Source organism: Oncorhynchus keta, chromosome 19 (genome assembly GCF_023373465.1).
Source record: "Oncorhynchus keta strain PuntledgeMale-10-30-2019 chromosome 19, Oket_V2, whole genome shotgun sequence".
Classification (NCBI taxonomy): Eukaryota; Metazoa; Chordata; class Actinopteri; order Salmoniformes; family Salmonidae; genus Oncorhynchus; species Oncorhynchus keta.
Window position 1 is genome coordinate 82,750,112 of NC_068439.1, and position 21,841 is coordinate 82,771,952.

The 21,841-nt window shown below is 45.5% G+C and overlaps 1 protein-coding gene and 3 long non-coding RNA genes across 10 annotated transcripts in view; all 4 read left to right on the plus strand.

Moving 5' to 3' along the window:
• The window catches only part of LOC118377755 (protein-tyrosine kinase 2-beta-like), a 75,477-nt gene that overhangs the window by 22,342 nt on the left and 31,294 nt on the right, over nucleotides 1-21,841 (plus strand). The window contains exons 2-14 of the mRNA XM_052471593.1: nucleotides 1,394-1,633; nucleotides 3,145-3,323; nucleotides 4,909-4,996; nucleotides 6,782-6,861; nucleotides 7,171-7,233; nucleotides 8,287-8,341; nucleotides 8,724-8,864; nucleotides 12,187-12,261; nucleotides 18,124-18,225; nucleotides 19,541-19,658; nucleotides 19,816-19,855; nucleotides 21,193-21,230; nucleotides 21,414-21,455. Of these exons, the coding sequence (XP_052327553.1) occupies nucleotides 1,436-1,633; nucleotides 3,145-3,323; nucleotides 4,909-4,996; nucleotides 6,782-6,861; nucleotides 7,171-7,233; nucleotides 8,287-8,341; nucleotides 8,724-8,864; nucleotides 12,187-12,261; nucleotides 18,124-18,225; nucleotides 19,541-19,658; nucleotides 19,816-19,855; nucleotides 21,193-21,230; nucleotides 21,414-21,455 (1,219 nt within the window). The 5' untranslated portion in view covers nucleotides 1,394-1,435. The remainder of the gene's footprint in view (nucleotides 1-1,393; nucleotides 1,634-3,144; nucleotides 3,324-4,908; nucleotides 4,997-6,781; nucleotides 6,862-7,170; nucleotides 7,234-8,286; nucleotides 8,342-8,723; nucleotides 8,865-12,186; nucleotides 12,262-18,123; nucleotides 18,226-19,540; nucleotides 19,659-19,815; nucleotides 19,856-21,192; nucleotides 21,231-21,413; nucleotides 21,456-21,841) is intronic.
• On the plus strand, nucleotides 4,215-4,898 carry LOC127909537 (uncharacterized). The gene is made up of 3 exons (XR_008071772.1): nucleotides 4,215-4,248; nucleotides 4,340-4,456; nucleotides 4,616-4,898. It is a non-coding gene; the product is annotated as an uncharacterized LOC127909537 (long non-coding RNA).
• Nucleotides 9,794-10,592, plus strand: LOC127909538 (uncharacterized). Of its 2 annotated transcripts, none has more exons than XR_008071774.1 (3): nucleotides 9,794-9,891; nucleotides 10,073-10,154; nucleotides 10,565-10,592. It is a non-coding gene; the product is annotated as an uncharacterized LOC127909538 (long non-coding RNA). The 2 variants fall into 2 exon arrangements; XR_008071773.1 differs by lacking the exon at nucleotides 10,565-10,592 and adding an exon at nucleotides 10,319-10,346.
• Nucleotides 12,280-13,645, plus strand: LOC127909539 (uncharacterized). 6 transcript variants are annotated; one of them, XR_008071780.1, is made up of 4 exons: nucleotides 12,280-12,306; nucleotides 12,577-12,621; nucleotides 12,847-12,891; nucleotides 13,612-13,645. It is a non-coding gene; the product is annotated as an uncharacterized LOC127909539 (long non-coding RNA). The 6 variants fall into 6 exon arrangements; XR_008071779.1 differs by lacking the exon at nucleotides 13,612-13,645 and adding an exon at nucleotides 13,567-13,600; XR_008071778.1 differs by lacking the exon at nucleotides 13,612-13,645 and adding an exon at nucleotides 13,342-13,375.

Genomic DNA, 21,841 nt, shown 5'->3' on the forward strand with positions numbered 1-21,841 from the left:
GACCAGAGAGCTGTGTAAGGACATCAGGGATAAAATTGTAGACCTGCACAAGGCTGGGATGGGCTACAGGACAATAGGCAAGCAGCTTGGTGAGAAGGCAACAACTGTTGGGACAATTATTAGAAAATGGAAGAAGTTCAAGATGACGGTCAATCACCCTCGGTCTGGGGCTCCATGCAAGATCTCACCTCGTGGGGCATCAATGATCATGAGGAAGGTGAGGGATCAGCCCAGAACTACACAGCAGGACCTGGTCACTGACCTGAAGAGAGCTGAGACCACAGTCTCAAAGAAAACCATTAGCAACATGGAATAAAATCCTGCAGCGCACGCAAGGTCCCCCTGCTCAAAAATCCCTGCTGCAGTGTGTGCAAAACTGGTCAAGAACTACAGGAAACGTATGATCTCTGTAATTGCAAACAAAGGTTTCTGTAGCAAATATTAAGTTCTGCTTTTCTGATGTATCAAATACTTATGTCATGCAATAAAATGCAAATGAATTAACTTAAAAATCATACAATGTGATTTTCTGGATTTTTGTTTTAGATTCCGTCTCTCACATGATAAAAATTTACAGACCTCTACATGCTTTCTAAGTAGGAAAACCTGCAAAATCGGCAGTGTATCAAATAATTGTTCTCCCCACTGTATAACCTCTGAAAGGTTGCTACTCGATTAGTAACCAAAAAGTGTTTTTTTTTTATATCTCACCTGAAAGGGTTCTATCTGGAACCATTTTGTCAGAGGGTTCTACTACTGAGACAAATGGTTCTACATAGCACTATGTTCTCTGCTACAGTAGAATAGATACTGAACGTGGTGTGTGTAGGGCCTACACGCCGTGCCGCTGCGAGCTTACCTTGTGATTAACACAGGCCTTCACATGAAGTGAAAGACAGGAATGTTGGGCTATATCAGTAGATCACATCTGTAAATCAACTTTAAAGTGAGTCACAACCACATCTGACACTGCAGTACACCGCATAGCATTATTACTGTGTAAATCATGTCACGGCTGAACTGAACTTCTGGGTTTTGACTGGATGGATCCAGAGTGGGAAAGTTACCTGGTATCTTTCTGACTGACCACCCTCTCTGTCTCAAACTGGGGATGATGGCAATAACCCCCCCCTCTTTCTCTCTCCCTCTCTCTCCCACTCCTCTTTCTCTCTCCCCCGTCCCTCTCTCTCCCCCTCCTCTTTCTCTATCTCCCCCCCCTCCTCTTTGTCTCTCCCCCCTCCTCTTTCTCTCTCTCCCCCCTTCTCTTTGTCTCTCTCCCTCTCTCTCACCCCTCTTTCTCTCTCTCCTCTTTCTCTCTCCCTCTCTCAATCCCCCCTCCTCTTTCTCTCTCTCCTCTTTCACTCTCCCTCTCCCTCTCCCGCCCTCTCCCCAGGTGTGACATCAGTATGACGTTATCATTCTCTCTACCGTGAGAATGTACGAGGTGATGCAGGGAGACACTACCACCCTGTCCTGGAGGCTACCCAGCCCCGGCCACAACGACGGCCCACAACAGAGCCCCTTCAGCGGGGAGGGAGGACCCACCAAGATCCTCAAAGTCTGTTTTTCCACCAATAACACCCTGGGGAAGAACTTCAAACTGGTCAAGTGTGACAGCTCCTGGAAGATCAGGGTGATTAACTACACTTTGACCAGCTGTTGACATCAAAAGGGATTTAGATTTGACACACATAAATACATTTGATATACATAAATACATGTAATATACATAAATACATGTAATATACATAAATACATTTGATGTACATAAATACATTTGAAATACATTTGATATACATAAATACATTTGATATACATAAATACATTTGATATACATAAATACATTTGATATACATATAAATACATTTCATATACATAAATACATGTAATATACATAAATACATTTGATATACATAAATACATTTGATGTACATAAATACATTTCATATACATAAATAAATTTCATATACATAAATACATGTAATATACATAAATACATGTAATATACATAAATACATTTGATGTACATAAATACATGTAATATACATAAATACATTTGATATACATAAATACATTTGATGTACATAAATACATGTAATATACATAAATACATTTGATATACATAAATACATTTGATGTACATGAATACATTAGATTGTAATATACATAAATACATTAGATTGTAATATACATAAATACATTTGATTGTAATATACATAAATACATTAGATTGTAATATACATAAATACATTAGATTGTAATATACATAAATACATTAGATTGTAATATACATAAATACATGTAATATACATAAATACATTTGATTGTAATATACATAAATACATTAGATTGTAATATACATAAATACATTAGATTGTAATATACATAAATACATTTGATTGTAATATACATAAATACATGTGATTGTAATATACATAAATACATTAGATTGTCCCCCCCTCATTATCGTGTATTTGAACAATAAACCCCAGTGTTTGACGGTAAAGTTGGGTTGTCTGTTGTTATTAGTTCTCACTGTTCCTTTTCACTGTTACGATTTGTATGAGATATGTTACGGGTCTCGTTTCCATCCACCCCCCTAGACTGCAGGGCCAAAGGGGTTTGTAACATCCAGTCTGTCCTGACCAGTGGTATCCTTTTAACTGTGACGGTCTCCGTACTGGTCTCTCTCTTCCAGGCTATAGTCCAGTCTATTCTGACCAGTGGTATCCTTTTAACTGTGACGGTCTCCGTACTGGTCTCTCTCCTCCAGGCTATAGTCCAGTCTATTCTGACCAGTGGTATCCTTTTAACTGTGACGGTCTCCGTACTGGTCTCTCTCTTCCAGGCTATAGTCCAGTCTATTCTGACCAGTGGTATCCTTTTAACTGTGACGGTCTCCGTACTGGTCTCTCTCCTCCAGGCTATAGTCCAGTCTATCCTGACCAGTGCTATCATTTTAACTGACTGACTCTGTACTGGTCTCTCTCCTCCAGGCTATAGTCCAGTCTATTCTGACCAGTGGTATCCTTTTAACTGTGACGGTCTCCGTACTGGTCTCTCTCCTCCAGGCTATAGTCCAGTCTATCCTGACCAGTGGTATCATTTTAACTGACTGACTCTGTACTGGTCTCTCTCCTCCAGGCTATAGTCCAGTCTATTCTGACCAGTGGTAGACTGGGCCCTAACATCCAGTATAAAGGCTGCTATGGTTTGCTGCTGAAGCACCTCAAGTCAGATGAGCTCCACTGGCTCCATCCAGACCTGACCGTGGGGGAGGTGGAGCAACGCTATGAGAGTCATCACGTGGAGGCAGAGTGGAGGTGAGAGGAGGGGTGGAGGGATGGGACAGGGGTGGAGGAGGAGTGGGACAGGGGTGGATGGAGGAGTGGGACAGGGGGAGGAGGAGGAATGGGACAGGGTGGAGGAGGAATGGGACAGGGTGGAGGAGAAGTGGGACAGGGTGGAGGAGGAGTGAGACAGGGTGGATGGAGGAGTAGGACAGGGGTAGAGGAGGAGTGGGACAGGGTGGAGGAGGAGTGGGACAGGGGTGGAGGAGGAGTGGGACAGGGGTGGAGGAGGAGTGGGACAGGGGTGGAGGAGGAGTGGGACAGGGGTGGAGGAGGAGTGGGACAGTGTGGAGGAGGAGTGGGACATATGAACACATTTATTTTAGGGCATAAGTGAACCAATGTACGACAGCCTTGTTTAAAGGAAGTTTCCTCATGGAGCCACAAGACGAAAGAGTCACAGACAAAGGAGATTGTTTCTGCTTCAACCTCCACTGTAAAATATAAAGTGTTGGGGTGGTGCTTTGGGTTCGCCTGGGACGGGGTCCCCGACCAAGAAAAGGTTGAAGAATTCCTATCGTGTAAAATATGGGTAGTTCATCAGTTGTAGACTCCTAGTCTAAAATATGGGTAGTTCATCAGTTGAAAACTGCTACTCTGAAGCAGAGGTACGTTCATCAGTTGAAGACTGCTACTCTGAAGCAGAGGTACTCTGACTATGTAGAGAACACATTAATACACATTAATACTCTATAGAGAACACAGTTCATCAGTTGAAGACTGCTACTCTAAAGCAGAGGTATGTTCATCAGTTGAAGACTGCTACTCTGAAGCAGAGGTAGTACGTTCATCAGTTGAAGACTGCTACTCTAAAGCAGAGGTACGTTCATCAGTTGAAAACTGCTACTCTAAAGCAGAGGTACGTTCATCAGTTGAAGACTGCTACTCTAAAGCAGAGGTACGTTCATCAGTTGAAGACTGCTACTATCTAAAGCATTAATACTCTGACTATACGTTCATCAGTTGAAGACTGCTACTCTGAAGCAGAGGTACGTTCATCAGTTGAAGACTGCTACTCTAAAGCAGAGGTACGTTCATCAGTTGAAGACTGCTACTCTAAAGCAGAGGTACGTTCATCAGTTGAAGACTGCTACTCTAAAGCAGAGGTACGTTCATCAGTTGAAGACTGCTACTCTGAAGCAGAGGTACGTTCATCAGTTGAAGAATGCTACTCTGAAGCAGAGGTACGTTCATCAGTTGAAGACTGCTACTCTAAAGCAGAGAGAACACGTTCATCAGTTGAAGACTGCTACTCTAAAGCAGAGGTACGTTCATCAGTTGAAGACTGCTACTCTAAAGCAGAGGTACGTTCATCAGTTGAAGACTGCTACTCTAAAGCAGAGGTACGTTCATCAGTTGAAGACTGCTACTCTAAAGCAGAGGTACGTTCATCAGTTGAAGACTGCTACTCTAAAGCAGAGGTACGTTCATCAGTTGAAGACTGCTACTCTAAAGCAGAGGTACGTTCATCAGTTGAAGACTGCTACTCTAAAGCAGAGGTACGTTCATCAGTTGAAGACTGCTACTCTGAAGTATGGTTATTTTCATCTCTCCACAGGTATGACCTGAGAGTCCGCTACATTCCAGTCAACTTCCTGGAAAAGTTTAAAGAAGACAGTACTACACTTCTGTATTTCTATCAACAGGTACAGTAGGCAGCAAGCAGTACTCTGACTATTTAGAGAACACATTAATACTCTATGTAGAGCACATATTACCACTCTGACTATGTAGAGAACACATTAGTACTCTATGTAGAGAACACATTAGTACTCTGACTATGTAGAGAATACATTAATACTCTATGTAGAGAACACATTAGTACTCTGACTATGTAGAGAATACATTAATACTCTATGTAGAGAACACATTAGTACTCTGACTATGTAGAGAACACATTAATACTCTGACTATGTAGATAACACATTAGTACTCTATATAGAGAACACATTACTACTCTGACTATGTAGAGAACACATTAGTACTCTGCCTATCTAGAGAACACATTAATACTCTGTGTAGAGAACACATTAATACTCTGACTATGTAGAGAACACATTAGTACTCTGACTATGTAGAGAACACATTAATACTCTGACTATGTAGAGAACACATTAATACTCTGACTATGTAGAGAACACATTAATACTCTGACTATGTAGAGAACACATTAATACTCTGACTATGTAGAGAACACATTAATACTCTGACTATGTAGAGAACACATTACTACTCTGACTATGTAGAGAACACATTAATACTCTGACTATGTAGAGAACACATTAATACTCTATGTAGAGAACACATTAATACTCTGACTATGTAGAGAACACATTAATACTCTGACTATGTAGAGAACACATTAATACTCTGACTATGTAGAGAACACATTAATACTCTATGTAGAGAACACATTAATACTCTGACTATGTAGAGAACACATTAATACTCTGACTATGTAGAGAACACATTAATACTCTGACTATGTAGAGAACACATTAATACTCTGACTATGTAGAGAACACATGACTAATTTCCAGAACTTCATCGTCAGCAATAATTCCCTGTTTTCTGTTGTCTGTTGTATTGGACATGTGGTAATACTGTAGATGCATAGTTACACAACCTAGTCTCAGAGCACTTCTTATCATTGTGTAAGTAAATCCGAGACACTCGGTTTAATATTACATGTTATGGTATGTATTAATTTGTGGATGTCCGTCACCCATTTCATATGATATGTTACAGATTACAATTCATATTATATGTTAAAGAATTTGCAAAAATGTATATGTTATGAATTTTAGCTCGGTGGCTAATGTTAGCTAGCTGGCTAACATTAGCTAGGTTTAGCTAGGTTTAATCTAAGTCCTAAGTTTAGGAGTTAGATTAAAAGGTTAAGGTTATAGTTAGGGGAAGGGTTAGCTGACATGCTAAGTGGTTGCAATGTAGCTAAAAAGTAGTAAGTAGTTGAAAAATGGCTAATTATATAAAGTTGTCCCTGATGGGACCTTTTGGGTTGCTAGACGTTCACGTTATACGCCCACCCATCTAACCCAACCAACCACCCTACTTTGGTTTAAGCCTAAAGTAACCATCTGTCTTTATATATTAACAGCAAACATAACATACCATACTAATTTGAGTGTCCCGGATTTACATGTACTATGTTACGTCTAGACTATGAGACCAGGCTGAGTGACTTCATAACAGTTAATAACGTGTTCTTTCGATATTGCCTGTGTTAGGTGCGTAGTGACTACATGCAAATAACAATAAACGTGTTCTCTCGATATTGCCTGTGTTAGGTGTATAGTGACTACATGCAGTACCATGCCAGTAAGGTCAGTGATGGAATGCAGCGTAACTACCTCTAACCCGTTAACAACAGTACATGTGGTCTCTCTATGCCATCTTGGGTCTGTGTCTAGGTGCGTAGTGACTACATGCAGTACCATGCCAGTAAGGTCAGTGATGGGATGGCCCTGCAGCTGGGCTGTCTGGAGATCAGGTGAGGTTGGGCTTTCCTTTATGTATCCTCTTGTTAACGTGTAGAGATGTCATCAACGTCACAGTGGGTTTGTCCGTAGTAGAGCCTCGTAATGTCGCGTTTGTTCCAAATCAATTCAAATTCAAGTTTATTTTGTCACATGACAGAATACAATGGGTGTAAACGATACAGTGAAATGCTTATGAGCTTTTCCTCCACCGTACAGAACATTTTAATAGGATCTTAAAAATATATATAAATAATTTAAAAGTAGGGAAACATCACCGACTCGGTTAAAAATAAAACAGTGTTTATCTGCTTGGTCCTCAGGAGGTTTTATAAAGACATGAACGCTAAAGGTTTGGAGAAGAAGTCCAACTTTGAGTTACTAGAGTAAGTATTTACATTTTACAGGTTTGTTAGTAGCAACCTTCATTTACCTAACTTTTCTATCACGTTGGTTTGATTGGTTGGTTTATTATCTAACTTTTCTATCACGTTGGTTTGATTGGCTGGTTTATTACCTAACTTTTCTATCACGTTGGTTTGATTGGTTGGTTTTTTACCTAACTTTTCTATCACGTTGGTTTGATTGGTTGGTTTATTATCTAACTTTTCTATCACGTTGGTTTGATTGGTTGGTTTATTACCTAACTTTTCTATCACGTTGGTTTGATTGGTTGGTTTATTACCTAACTTTTCTATCACGTTGGTTTGATTGGTTGGTTTATTACCTAACTTTTCTATCACGTTGGTTTGATTGGCTGGTTTATTATTAACTTTTCTATCACATTGGTTTGATTGGTTGGTTTATTACCTAACTTTTCTATCACGTTGGTTTGATTGGCTGGTTTATTATTAACTTTTCTATCACATTGGTTTGATTGGTTGGTTTATTACCTAACTTTTCTATAACATTGGTTTGATTGGCTGGTTTATTACCTAACTTTTCTATATCACGTTGGTTTGATTGGTTGGTTTATTACCTAACTTTTCTATCACGTTGGTTTGATTGGTTGGTTTATTACCTAACTTTTCTATCACGTTGGTTTGATTGGCTGGTTTATTACCTAACTTTTCTATCACGTTGGTTTGATTGGCTGGTTTATTACCTAACTTTTCTATCACGTTGGTTTGATTGGCTGGTTTATTACCTAACTTTTCTATCACGTTGGTTTGATTGGTTGGTTTATTACCTAACTTTTCTATCACCTTGGTTTGATTGGTTGGTTTTTTACCTAACTTTTCTATCACGTTGGTTTGATTGGCTGGTTTATTACCTAACTTTTCTATCACGTTGGTTTGATTGGTTGGTTTATTACCTAACTTTTCTATCACGTTGGTTTGATTGGTTGGTTTATTACCTAACGTTTCTATCACGTTGGTTTGATTGGTTGGTTTATTCTAACTGGTCTCTCTGAATGTGATTTATTTTGACCAATGAAGGAAGGACGTGGGGCTGAACCTGTTCTTCCCACAGGAGCTCATTGACCGCATGAAGGTACATTTATGAATTTTGATTTCCACATGATCGTTCAACATATTATTGGAAGTTTCTACAAAGTTTTTAATAATGAGCCTCGCTGTAACTATTATGTCAGCAAAGAACATTTCTGGTCATTTCTGTTAATTTCTGATAATTTCTGATAATTTCTGATAATTTCTGTTCATTTCTGATCATTTCTGATCATTTCTGTTCATTTCTGTTCATTTCTGATCATTTCTGATCATTTCTGTTCATTTCTGATAATTTCTGTTCATTTCTGTTCATTTCTGATCATTTCTATGCTGGCAGTGTCGTTTACCGTGCTGTTTACTATTTGACATCATAGTTAAAATAGGGTTATGAAAATGTTGTCTCATGTTGTGATGTTCTGTCCCAGTCTCGTCCTCTTCGGAAGCTGATCACCCAGACCTTCCAGCAGTACGCTACTCTGAAGGAGGAGGAGTGTATGGTTCGCTTCTTCAAAACGCTCACTGAATTCATCAACGTTGATGAGGAGGTCTACCCCTGCGAACTGGTGGTTCGTGTTGCTGTTGGCTTTACAAACAATACAATTAGAAAGGGCCGCACTCAGGTATTTGCAGTCGGGTACACAGTAAATACCTGAGTGAGGTCCTGTCAGTACACAGTAAATATCTGAGTGAGGTCCTGTCAGTATGAGGTCCTGTCAGTACACAGTAAATACCTGAGTGAGGTCCTGTCAGTATGAGGTCCTGTCAGTACACAGTAAATACCTGAGTGAGGTCCTGTCAGTACACAGTAAATACCTGAGTGAGGTCCTGTCAGTACACAGTAAATATCTGAGTGAGATCCTGTCAGTACACAGTAAATACCTGAGTGAGGTCCTGTCAGTACACAGTAAATACCTGAGTGAGGTCCTGTCAGTATGAGGTTCTGTCAGTACACAGTAAATACCTGAGTGAGGTCCTGTCAGTACACAGTAAATACCTGAGTGAGGTCCTGTCAGTATGAGGTCCTGTCAGTACACAGTAAATACCTGAGTGAGGTCCTGTCAGTACACAGTAAATACCTGAGTGAGGTCCTGTCAGTATGAGGTCCTGTATGAGGTACACAGTAAATACCTGAGGTCCTGTCAGTACACAGTAAATACCTGAGTGAGGTCCTGTCAGTATGAGGTCCTGTCAGTACAGAGTAAATACCTGAGTGAGGTCCTGTCAGTACACAGTAAATACCTGAGTGAGGTCCTGTCAGTATGAGGTCCTGTCAGTACACAGTAAATACCTGAGTGAGGTCCTGTCAGTACACAGTAAATACCTGAGTGAGGTCCTGTCAGTATGAGGTCCTGTCAGTACACAGTAAATACCTGAGTGAGGTCCTGTCAGTACACAGTAAATACCTGATTGAGGTCCTGTCAGTACACAGTAAATACCTGAGTGAGGTCCTGTCAGTACACAGTAAATACCTGAGTGAGGTCCTGTCAGTATGAGGTCCTGTCAGTACACAGTAAATACCTGATTGAGGTCCTGTCAGTACACAGTAAATACCTGATTGAGGTCCTGTCAGTACACAGTAAATACCTGATTGAGGTCCTGTCAGTACACAGTAAATACCTGAGTGAGTTCCTGTCAGTACACAGTAAATACCTGAGTGAGGTCCTGTCAGTACACAGTAAATACCTGAGTGAGGTCCTGTCAGTATGAGGTCCTGTCAGTACACAGTAAATACCTGAGTGAGGTCCTGTCAGTACACAGTAAATACCTGAGTGAGGTCCTGTCAGTACACAGTAAATACCTGAGTGAGGTCCTGTCAGTACACAGTAAATACCTGAGTGAGGTCCTGTCAGTATGAGGTCCTGTCAGTACACAGTAAATACCTGAGTGAGGTCCTGTCAGTATGAGGTCCTGTCAGTACAGAGTAAATACCTGAGTGAGGTCCTGTCAGTACACAGTAAATACCTGAGTGAGGTCCTGTCAGTATGAGGTCCTGTCAGTACACAGTAAATACCTGAGTGAGGTCCTGTCAGTACACAGTAAATACCTGAGTGAGGTCCTGTCAGTACACAGTAAATACCTGAGTGAGGTCCTGTCAGTATGAGGTCCTGTCAGTACACAGTAAATACCTGAGTGAGGTCCTGTCAGTATGAGGTCCTGTCAGTACAGAGTAAATACCTGAGTGAGGTCCTGTCAGTACACAGTAAATACCTGAGTGAGGTCCTGTCAGTATGAGGTCCTGTCAGTACACAGTAAATACCTGAGTGAGGTCCTGTCAGTACACAGTAAATACCTGAGTGAGGTCCTGTCAGTACACAGTAAATACCTGAGTGAGGTCCTGTCAGTATGAGGTCCTGTCAGTACAGAGTAAATACCTGAGTGAGGTCCTGTCAGTACACAGTAAATACCTGAGTGAGGTCCTGTCAGTATGAGGTCCTGTCAGTACACAGTAAATACCTGAGTGAGGTCCTGTCAGTACACAGTAAATACCTGAGTGAGGTCCTGTCAGTATGAGGTCCTGTCAGTACACAGTAAATACCTGATTGAGGTCCTGTCAGTACACAGTAAATACCTGATTGAGGTCCTGTCAGTACACAGTAAATACCTGAGTGAGGTCCTGTCAGTACACAGTAAATACCTGAGTGAGGTCCTGTCAGTATGAGGTCCTGTCAGTACACAGTAAATACCTGATTGAGGTCCTGTCAGTACACAGTAAATACCTGATTGAGGTCCTGTCAGTACACAGTAAATACCTGATTGAGGTCCTGTCAGTACACAGTAAATACCTGAGTGAGGTCCTGTCAGTACACAGTAAATACCTGAGTGAGGTCCTGTCAGTACACAGTAAATACCTGAGTGAGGTCCTGTCAGTATGAGGTCCTGTCAGTACACAGTAAATACCTGAGTGAGGTCCTGTCAGTACACAGTAAATACCTGAGTGAGGTCCTGTCAGTACACAGTAAATACCTGAGTGAGGTCCTGTCAGTACACAGTAAATACCTGAGTGAGGTCCTGTCAGTATGAGGTCCTGTCAGTACACAGTAAATACCTGAGTGAGGTCCTGTCAGTATGAGGTCCTGTCAGTACACAGTAAATACCTGAGTGAGGTCCTGTCAGTACACAGTAAATACCTGAGTGAGGTCCTGTCAGTACACAGTAAATACCTGAGTGAGGTCCTGTCAGTACACAGTAAATACCTGAGTGAGGTCCTGTCAGTATGAGGTCCTGTCAGTACACAGTAAATACCTGAGTGAGGTCCTGTCAGGACATAGTAAATACCCGAGTGAGGTCCTGCCAGTACACAGTAAATATCTGACTGAGGTCCTGTCAGTACACAGTAAATATCTGAGTGAGGTCCTGTCAGTATGAGGTCCTGTCAGTACACAGTAAATACCTGAGTGAGGTCCTGTCAGGACATAGTAAATACCCGAGTGAGGTCCTGCCAGTACACAGTAAATATCTGAGTGAGGTCCTGTCAGTACACAGTAAATATCTGAGTGAGGTCCTGTCAGTACACAGTAAATATCTGAGTGAGGTCCTGTCAGTACACAGTAAATACCTGAGTGAGTTCCTGTCAGTATGAGGTCCTGTCAGTACACAGTAAATATCTGAATGAGGTCCTGTCAGTACACAGTAAATATCTGAGTGAGGTCCTGTCAGTACACAGTAAATACCTGAGTGAGGTCCTGTCAGTACGCAGTAAAAACCTATCATCTCATTTTCCTGATCATTTTCCTGATCATACTTTTGGATCACTGCACCGTAATAATCTACAATTAGACATGCTCTGGGTTTTCCTTTTGTCACGGCTCACTTCACAGAAAATATTGTATGAGTCTGAAGTTTGTCAAGACATGAAAGTTATGTTGCAACCCCACTGTTTGTCCACAGCAAGGTTGGAGTCTGTCAGTGGAGCTGGTGATTGGAGCCAGGGGCATTCGCCAACGCACCCATAAAGACTCAGCGGTAAGCATGCAGGGCATTCACCAACCCACCCATATAGACTCAGAGGTAAGCATGCAGGGCATTCACCAACCCACCCATATAGACTCAGAGGTAAGCATGCAGGGCATTCACCAACCCACCCATATAGACTCAGAGGTAAGCATGCAGGGCATTCACCAACCCACCCATATAGACTCAGAGGTAAGCATGCAGGGCATTCACCAACCCACCCATAAAGACTCAGAGGTAAGCATGCAGGGCATTCACCAACCCACCCATATAGACTCAGAGGTAAGCATGCAGGGCATTCACCAACCCACCCATAAAGACTCAGAGGTAAGCATGCAGGGCATTCACCAACCCACCCATAAAGACTCAGAGGTAAGCATGCAGGGCATTCACCAACCCACCCATATAGACTCAGAGGTAAGCATGCAGGGCATTCACCAACCCACCCATATAGACTCAGAGGTAAGCATGCAGGGCATTCACCAACCCACCCATATAGACTCAGCGGTAAGCATGCAGGGCATTCACCAACCCACCCATATAGACTCAGAGGTAAGCATGCAGGGCATTCACCAACCCACCCATATAGACTCAGAGGTAAGCATGCAGGGCATTCACCAACCCACCCATAAAGACTCAGAGGTAAGCATGCAGGGCATTCACCAACCCACCCATATAGACTCAGCGGTAAGCATGCAGGGCATTCACCAACCCACCCATATAGACTCAGAGGTAAGCAGGCAGGGCATTCACCAACCCACCCATATAGACTCAGAGGTAAGCATGCAGGGCATTCACCAACCCACCCATATAGACTCAGCGGTAAGCATGCAGGGCATTCACCAACCCACCCATATAGACTCAGCGGTAAGCATGCAGGGCATTCACCAACCCACCCATATAGACTCAGCGGTAAGCATGCAGGGCATTCACCAACCCACCCATATAGACTCAGAGGTAAGCATGCAGGGCATTCACCAACCCACCCATATAGACTCAGAGGTAAGCATGCAGGGCATTCACCAACCCACCCATATAGACTCAGAGGTAAGCATGCAGGGCATTCACCAACCCACCCATATAGACTCAGAGGTAAGCATGCAGGGCATTCACCAACCCACCCATATAGACTCAGAGGTAAGCATGCAGGGCATTCACCAACCCACCCATATAGACTCAGAGGTAAGCATGCAGGGCATTCACTAACCCACCCATATAGACTCAGAGGTAAGCATGCAGGGCATTCACCAACCCACCCATATAGACTCAGAGGTAAGCATGCAGGGCATTCACTAACCCACCCATATAGACTCAGAGGTAAGCATGCAGGGCATTCACCAACCCACCCATATAGACTCAGAGGTAAGCATGCAGGGCATTCACCAACCCACCCATATAGACTCAGAGGTAAGCATGCAGGGCATTCACCAACCCACCCATATAGACTCAGAGGTAAGCATGCAGGGCATGCTGCTATTTCATATGTTGCTATTTGTTCATTTTCATTGCATTGTCGTGAATGATTTCTGGCCGATATTCTCCTGTTCTTCATGTCCCATCCCCAGCCTGTGTGGGGTCCGGGGTGAAGTTTCCCCCGAGTGATAGATTAACCATTAGTATGGAAAATGCTAAACTGAACCAAGGTCAGCGTCTACTGAGCATTGTGGGGGAAATGTACTTGCTACTATTGTGATATGTCTCACCGAGCTGAAGAGGAATGCAGTAATTGTAAGTCGCTCTGGATAAGAGCGTCTGCTAAATTACTTAAAATGTAAATGTGACTTCACCCTGCACTACACTCTTAGAAAACAAGGTGCTAACTAGAACCAAAACTGCTCTTCAGCTGTCCCCATAGGAGAACCCTTTGAAGAACCCTTCTCTAGAACTCTTTTGATTCCAAGTAGAACCCTTTTGAGTTCCATGTAATACCCTTTCCACAGAGGGTTCTACATGGAACCCAAAAGAGTTCTACCGGGAACCAAAAAGGGTTCTCCTACGGGGACAGCCAAAGAACCCTTTAGGAAACCTTTTCTTGTCTAAAAGTGTAGAGGTTGACACGGGAGTGAAAACCCATTCCTGTCCTGTCTTGTCCTGTCAAATCTTTTCCCGTACTGTCCTGTTTCAGCAACTGCTCTATAACGACTGAACTTTCCGGTTCTGTCCCTGTGAAACTACTCCCCGTCCCGTGCTAATTTTACACACACAAATGCAAAAAATCATCTCGCCATAGCAACTGCTCCGTTTGGCTACTGTTCGGCGCTCACCAGACAGTATCCTGCTGTGCACACAGCTGATAACAACCACATTATCAGAGTTGGGCAATGAAGGCAACCCTTCCACTTACCCAGAGTCGGTTGAACTCAATTCATCTCTTGAAGGATTCATTCATTCACTGACTGTACGTTGGCATCTGAGGTAAAGTAGTGCGCTGTGGCCATGGCTGTAACTGGAGCGAGGCGTGAGAGTGAGCTGATGGAAGAGGAGGGGTAAAAGTACATGAACTAATGTATTAATATTAAGTAAACTATATTAGGCCTATTCACAGTTTTTAAATAAAATCTTCTACACATTACATATTCTCCCCCACACACACACACACAAAAAAAACTCTGTTTATAACTAGTCCTGTACTGTCCATTCTGTACCAAACTTGGTCCCTAGAACCAGAATCCCACAGGACCCCCAATAGTTTATTTATTTATTTCACCGCCCTTTTTCACCCCAATTTCGTAATTGTCTCATCGCTGCAACTCCTCAATGGTCTCTGGAGGAAAAGGTTGAGTCTTGCATCCTCCGAAACATGACCCGCCAAACCACGCTTCTTTAACATCCGCCCGCTTAATAACCTGGAAGCCAGACGCACCAATGCGTTGGAGGAAACACTGTTCGACTGACTACCGAGGTCAGCCTGCAAGCTCTGCACCACAAGGCATCGCTAGAGCGCAATGAGCCGAGTAGGTCCCACAGGCCAAACCTTCTCTTAACCTGGACGACGCTGCGCCAATTGTGCTCCGCCCTATGGGACTCCTGATCACAGCTGGTGATACAGCCCCGGGATCGAACCAGGGTCTGTAGTGACACCTCTAGCACTGTAGCACTGCACTGCAATACCTCTAGCACTGCATTGCAATACTGCGCCACTCGGGAGTCCTGTCCCCCGGAGTCCTGTCCCCCGGAGTCCGGTCCTGTTCCCGGGAGTCCTGTCCCCCGGAGTCCTGTCCCCCAGAGTCCTGTCCCCCGGAGTCCTGTCCCCCGGAGTCCGGTCCTGTTCCCGGGAGTCCTGTCCCCCGGAGTCCTGTCCCCCGGAGTCCGGTCCTGTTCCCGGGAGTCCTGTCCCCCGGAGTCCTGTCCCCCAGAGTCCTGTCCCCCGGAGTCCGGTCCTGTTCCCGGGAGTCCTGTCCCTCGGAGTCCTGTCCCTCGGAGTCCTGTCCCCCGGAGTCCTGTCCCCCGGAGTCCGGTCCTGTTCCTAGGAGTCCTGTTCCCGGTAGTCCTGTCCCCCGGTAGTCCTGTCCCCTGGAGTCCTGTCCCCGGGAGTCCTGTCCCCTGGAGTCCTGTCCCCTGGAGTCCTGTCCCCGGGAGTCCTGTCCCCTGGAGTCCTGTCCCTCGGAGTCCTGTCCCTCGGAGTCCTGTCCCCCGGAGTCCTGTCCCCCGGAGTCCGGTCCTGTTCCCAGGAGTCCTGTTCCCGGTAGTCCTGTTCCCGGTAGTCCTGTCCCCGGGAGTCCTGTCCCCTGGAGTCCTGTCCCCGGGAGTCCTGTCCCCTGGAGTCCTGTTCCCGGTAGTCCTGTCCCCTGGAGTCCTGTCCCCGGTAGTCCTGTCCCCTGGAGTCCTGTCCCCTGGAGTCCTGTCCCCTGGAGTCCTGTCCCCCGGAGTCCGGTCCCCGGGAGTCCTGTCCCCTGGAGTCCTGTCCCCCGGAGTCCGGTCCCCGGGAGTCCTGTCCCCTGGAGTCCTGTCCCCTGGAGTCCTGTCCCCCGGAGTCCTGTCCCCGGGAGTCCTGTCCCCGGGAGTCCTGTCCCCCAGAGTCCTGTCCCCCAGAGTCCTGTCCCCCGGAGTCCTGTCCCCCGGAGTCCGGTCCTGTTCCCAGGAGTCCTGTTCCCGGTAGTCCTGTCCCCGGTAGTCCTGTCCCCGGGAGTCCTGTCCCCCGGAGTCCGGTCCTGTTCCCAGGAGTCCTGTTCCCGGTAGTCCTGTCCCCCGGGAGTCCTGTCCCCTGGAGTCCTGTCCCCCGGAGTCCTGTCCCCCGGTAGTCCTGTCCCCGGTAGTCCTGTCCCCTGGAGTCCTGTCCCCTGGAGTCCTGTCCCCTGGAGTCCTGTCCCCTGGAGTCCTGTCCCCGGGAGTCCTGTTCCCAGGAGTCCTGTTCCCGGGAGTCCTGTCCCCCGGTAGTCCTGTCCCCTGGAGTCCTGTCCCCTGGAGTCCTGTCCCCTGGAGTCCTGTCCCCTGGAGTCCTGTCCCCTGGAGTCCTGTCCCCGGGAGTCCTGTTCCCAGGAGTCCTGTTCCCGGGAGTCCTGTCCCCGGTAGTCCTGTCCCCTGGAGTCCTGTCCCCTGGAGTCCTGTCCCCCGGTAGTCCTGTCCCCTGGAGTCCTGTCCCCTGGAGTCCTGTCCCCTGGAGTCCTGTTCCCAGGAGTCCTGTTCCTGGGAGTCCTGTCCCCCGGTAGTCCTGTCCCCTGGAGTCCTGTCCCCTGGAGTCCTGTCCCCCGGTAGTCCTGTCCCCTGGAGTCCTGTCCCCTGGAGTCCTGTCCCCTGGAGTCCTGTCCCCTGGAGTCCTGTCCCCTGGAGTCCTGTCCCCTGGAGTCCTGTCCCCCGGTAGTCCTGTCCCCTGGAGTCCTGTCCCCTGGAGTCCTGTCCCCTGGAGTCCTGTCCCCTGGAGTCCTGTCCCCTGGAGTCCTGTCCCCGGGAGTCCTGTTCCCAGGAGTCCTGTTCCCGGGAGTCCTGTCCCCCGGTAGTCCTGTCCCCCGGAGTCCTGTCCCCCGGAGTCCTGTCCCCCGGTAGTCCGGTCCTGTTCCCGGGAGTCCTGTTCCCGGGAGTCCTGTTCCCGGTAGTCCTGTCCCCCGGTAGTCCTGTTCCCGGGAGTCCTGTCCCCCGGGAGTCCTGTCCCCGGTAGTCCTGTCCCCTGGAGTCCTGTTCCCGGGAGTCCTGTCCCCCGGTAGTCCTGTCCCCGGTAGTCCTGTCGCCCGGGAGTCCTGTTCCCGGGAGTCCTGTCCCCCGGTAGTCCTGTTCCCGGGAGTCCTGTCCCCCGGGAGTCCTGTCCCCGGTAGTCCTGTCGCCCGGGAGTCCTGTCCCCCGGTAGTCCTGTCGCCCGGGAGTCCTGTCCCCGGTAGTCCTGTCCCCCGGTAGTCCTGTTCCCGGGAGTCCTGTCCCCCGGGAGTCCTGTCCCCGGTAGTCCTGTCGCCCGGGAGTCCTGTTCCCGGGAGTCCTGTCCCCCGGGAGTCCTGTCCCCCGGGAGTCCTGTCCCCGGTAGTCCTGTCGCCCGGGAGTCCTGTTCCCGGGAGTCCTGTCCCCCGGTAGTCCTGTTCCCGGGAGTCCTGTCCCCCGGGAGTCCTGTCCCCGGTAGTCCTGTCGCCCGGGAGTCCTGTCCCCCGGTAGTCCTGTCGCCCGGGAGTCCTGTCCCCGGTAGTCCTGTCCCCCGGTAGTCCTGTTCCCGGGAGTCCTGTCCCCCGGGAGTCCTGTCCCCGGGAGTCCTGTTCCCGGTAGTCCTGTCCCCCGGTAGTCCTGTCCCCCAGGCGTCCTGTTCCCGGTAGTCCTGTCCCCCAGGCGTCCTGTTCCCGGTAGTCCTGTCGCCAGTAGTCCTGTCGCCGGGAGTCCTGTTCCCGTGTCAACCGTTACCCTACACCTGTGGCTGATAAGTGTATCATTTAATTGTGTCTCTCTTATCCCCACCAGCCTGTGTGTCTAGCGGATTTCAAACAGATCAAGAGCATCAAGTGTTCGTCTCAGAGTGACGGCAAAGCCCTCCTCAACCTGGACATAGACGGAGCCAGACAGGTACACATTAAAATAGATAAAGAAAACGTGTATTAGTACTGCTTAATCAGAACATGGACCGAGTCAGTCAGGTAAAACAAGGTAGTGAGGCCTGGGCCAACATTCACAAAGAGACTCAGAGTAGGACTGCTGATATAGGAACAGTGTTGCCTTTTAGATGAATAAGGTTATATGGACAGTGGGAACCTGATCCTAGATCACAATGAAAAAGGTTGTATGGACAGGGGGGAACCTGATCCGATATCAGCACAACTATTCTGAGACATTATGAATACAGGCTCTGAATTCCAACATTCTAACATTATGAATACAGGCTCTGAATTCTGACTAGAGACATAATGAATACAGGCTCTGAATTCTGACTAGAGACATAATGAATACAGGCTCTGAATTCTAACTAGAGACATAATGAATACAGGCTCTGAATTCTAACATTCTAACATTATGAATACAGGCTCTGAATTCTGACTAGAGACATTATGAATACAGGCTCTGAATTCTAACTAGAGCCATAATGAATACAGTCTCTGAATTCTAACTAGAGACATAATGAATACAGGCTCTGAATTCTAACTAGAGACATAATGAATACAGGCTCTGAATTCTGACTAGAGACATAATGAATACATGCTCTGAATTCTAACTAGAGATATTATGAATACAGGCTCTGAATTCTAATTAGAGACATAATTAATACAGGCTCTGAATTCTGACTAGAGACATAATGAATAAAGGCTCTGAATTCTAACATTCTAACATTATGAATACAGGCTCTGAATTCTAACTAGAGACATAATGAATACAGGCTCTGAATTCTAACTAGAGACATAATGAATACACGCTCTGAATTCTAACTAGAGACTATAATGAATACAGGCTCTGAATTCTGACTAGAGACATAATGAATAAAGGCTCTGAATTCTAACATTCTAACATGATGAATACAGGCTCTGAATTCTAACTAGAGACATAATAAATACAGGCTCTGAATTCTGACTAGAGACATAATGAATACAGGCTCTGATTTCTAACTAGAGACATAATGAATACAGGCTCTGAATTCTAACTAGAAATATTATGAATACAGGCTCTGAATTCTAACTAGAGAGCTGTGTCCGTAAGTCTTTGTTTTTACAAAACATTTTGATTGATGTGATCGTTGAGTTAAAAGCCTGCATCTTAAATAAATATTTTTGCCCTGAAAGCCTATCAGTCTATCACCCCTATGACATTATACTGTTTGTATAGTGTTTGTAATGTGATTGTAATTGCAGTTATTGTCATTAACGTAAATGGTTTGTATCTTATTCGTCAGCCTCTGTCTATCAACGTGACTAAGTTTGCGATGGCAGAAAACATGGTGGACCTTATTGACGGCTACTGTCGCTCTGAGCATGCCACTGACGAGTCGTTCGTCGCTAGACCAAACAAAGGTAAAGGGGGATCAGGAAGTCCCGGCCCTGTGAATGTTATGGTAGGAGAAACACGAGGGGGGATACACTGAAAGAGTGCATCACAACGGTCTAATTCAATTTTTCTCATCCCTCGTAAGTCTATTGAACCAATGTGACTTCTTATGTGACCCCACAGATGCCAATTTACGAAGTTCCCTGCCAGACCTTCCCACGAAGTGAGTGGATTCACTTTCTCTTGAACAAGGCTTAATATTTTGGGCTTTTATGTCATTTCCATATCAAGTCGTTTTGCTGAAACCAAACTGGAATATTTAGTACTTGTTGAAACATGGGATGTACTGGACATGATGTGTTACAGATGTACCATAGAGACAGGCAGTGTTACTGGACATGATGCTGTCAGATAGATGTATCATAGAGACAGGCAGTGTTACTAGAAATGATGCTGTCAGATGTATCATAGAGACAGGCAGTGTTACTGGACATGATGCTGTCAGATGTATCATAGAGACAGGCAGTGTTACTAGACATGATGCTGTCAGATGTATCATAGAGACAGGCAGTGTTACTGGACATGATGCTGTCAGATGTATCATAGAGACAGGCAGTGTTACTAGACATGATGTTGTCAGATGTACCATAGAGACAGGCAGTGTTACTAGAAATGATGCTGTCAGATGTATCATAGAGACAGGCAGTGTTACTGGACATGATGCTGTCAGATGTATCATAGAGACAGGCAGTGTTACTAGACATGATGCTGTCAGATGTATCATAGAGACAGGCAGTGTTACTGGACATGATGCTGTCAGATGTATCATAGAGACAGGCAGTGTTACTAGACATGATGTTGTCAGATGTACCATAGAGACAGGCAGTGTTACTAGAAATGATGCTGTCAGATGTATCATAGAGACAGGCAGTGTTACTGGACATGATGTTGTCAGATGTACCATAGAGACAGGCAGTGTTACTAGAAATGATGCTGTCAGATGTATCATAGAGACAGGCAGTGTTACTGGACATGATGCTGTCAGATGTATCATAGAGACAGGCAGTGTTACTGGACATGATGCTGTCAGATGTATCATAGAGACAGGCAGTGTTACTAGACATGATGCTGTCAGATAGATGTATCATAGAGACAGGCAGTGTTACTAGACATGATGCTGTCAGATGTATCATAGAGACAGGCAGTGTTACTAGACATGATGCTGTCAGATGTATCATAGAGACAGGCAGTGTTACTAGACATGATGCTGTCAGATAGATGTATCATAGAGACAGGCAGTGTTACTAGACATGATGCTGTCAGATGTATCACAGAGACAGGCAGTGTTACTAGACATGATGCTGTCAGATGTATCACAGAGACAGGCAGTGTTACTAGACATGATGCTGTCAGATAGATGTATCATAGAGACAGGCAGTGTTACTGGACATGATGCTGTCAGATGTAACAGTGTGCCTGGTGTATTGAGGAGCTACCTCAAACCCAGGATTGATGATCCTCTCCTCTCCTCCTCTGGCTGTCTCTCCTCCCACTCTGTAGTCAAACGGAGAACACGGACTCCTTCAGATATAGCACGGGTGAGTTTTCATCTACCACGACTGACTTCATCTTTGTTTTGCTAATCTTATGAATAATTTCTGTGTTACAGTGACTGTTTTGAATTGTTTGAAACTAGGGGGCAGGGCTACACTGTATGTTTTCACGTTGACCCATCTGTTTTTAACACAAACTGACATCATCAAATATCGTCCATCATTCAGGATCTGACATCTACGCTGAGATTGACGAACGACCAAAGTCTGGTAAGTAGAGACGCACTCTTTATCAGGATGGAAGACGCTTATAGCATAGCATCTAAGGAGCCTGATGTCTCTGTACTCTTTATCAGGATGGAAGACACTTATAGCATAGTATCTAAGGAGCCTGAAGTCTCTGTACTCTTAATCAGGATGGAAGACACTTATAGCATAGTATCTAAGGAGCCTGATGTCTCTGTACTCTTTATCAGGATGGAAGACACTTATAGCATAGTATCTAAGGAGCCTGATGTCTCTGTACTCTTTATCAGGATGGAAGACACTTATAGCATAGTATCTAAGGAGCCTGATGTCTCTGTACTCTTTATCAGGATGGAAGACACTTATAGCATAGCATCTAAGGAGCCTGATGTCTCTGTACTCTTTATCAG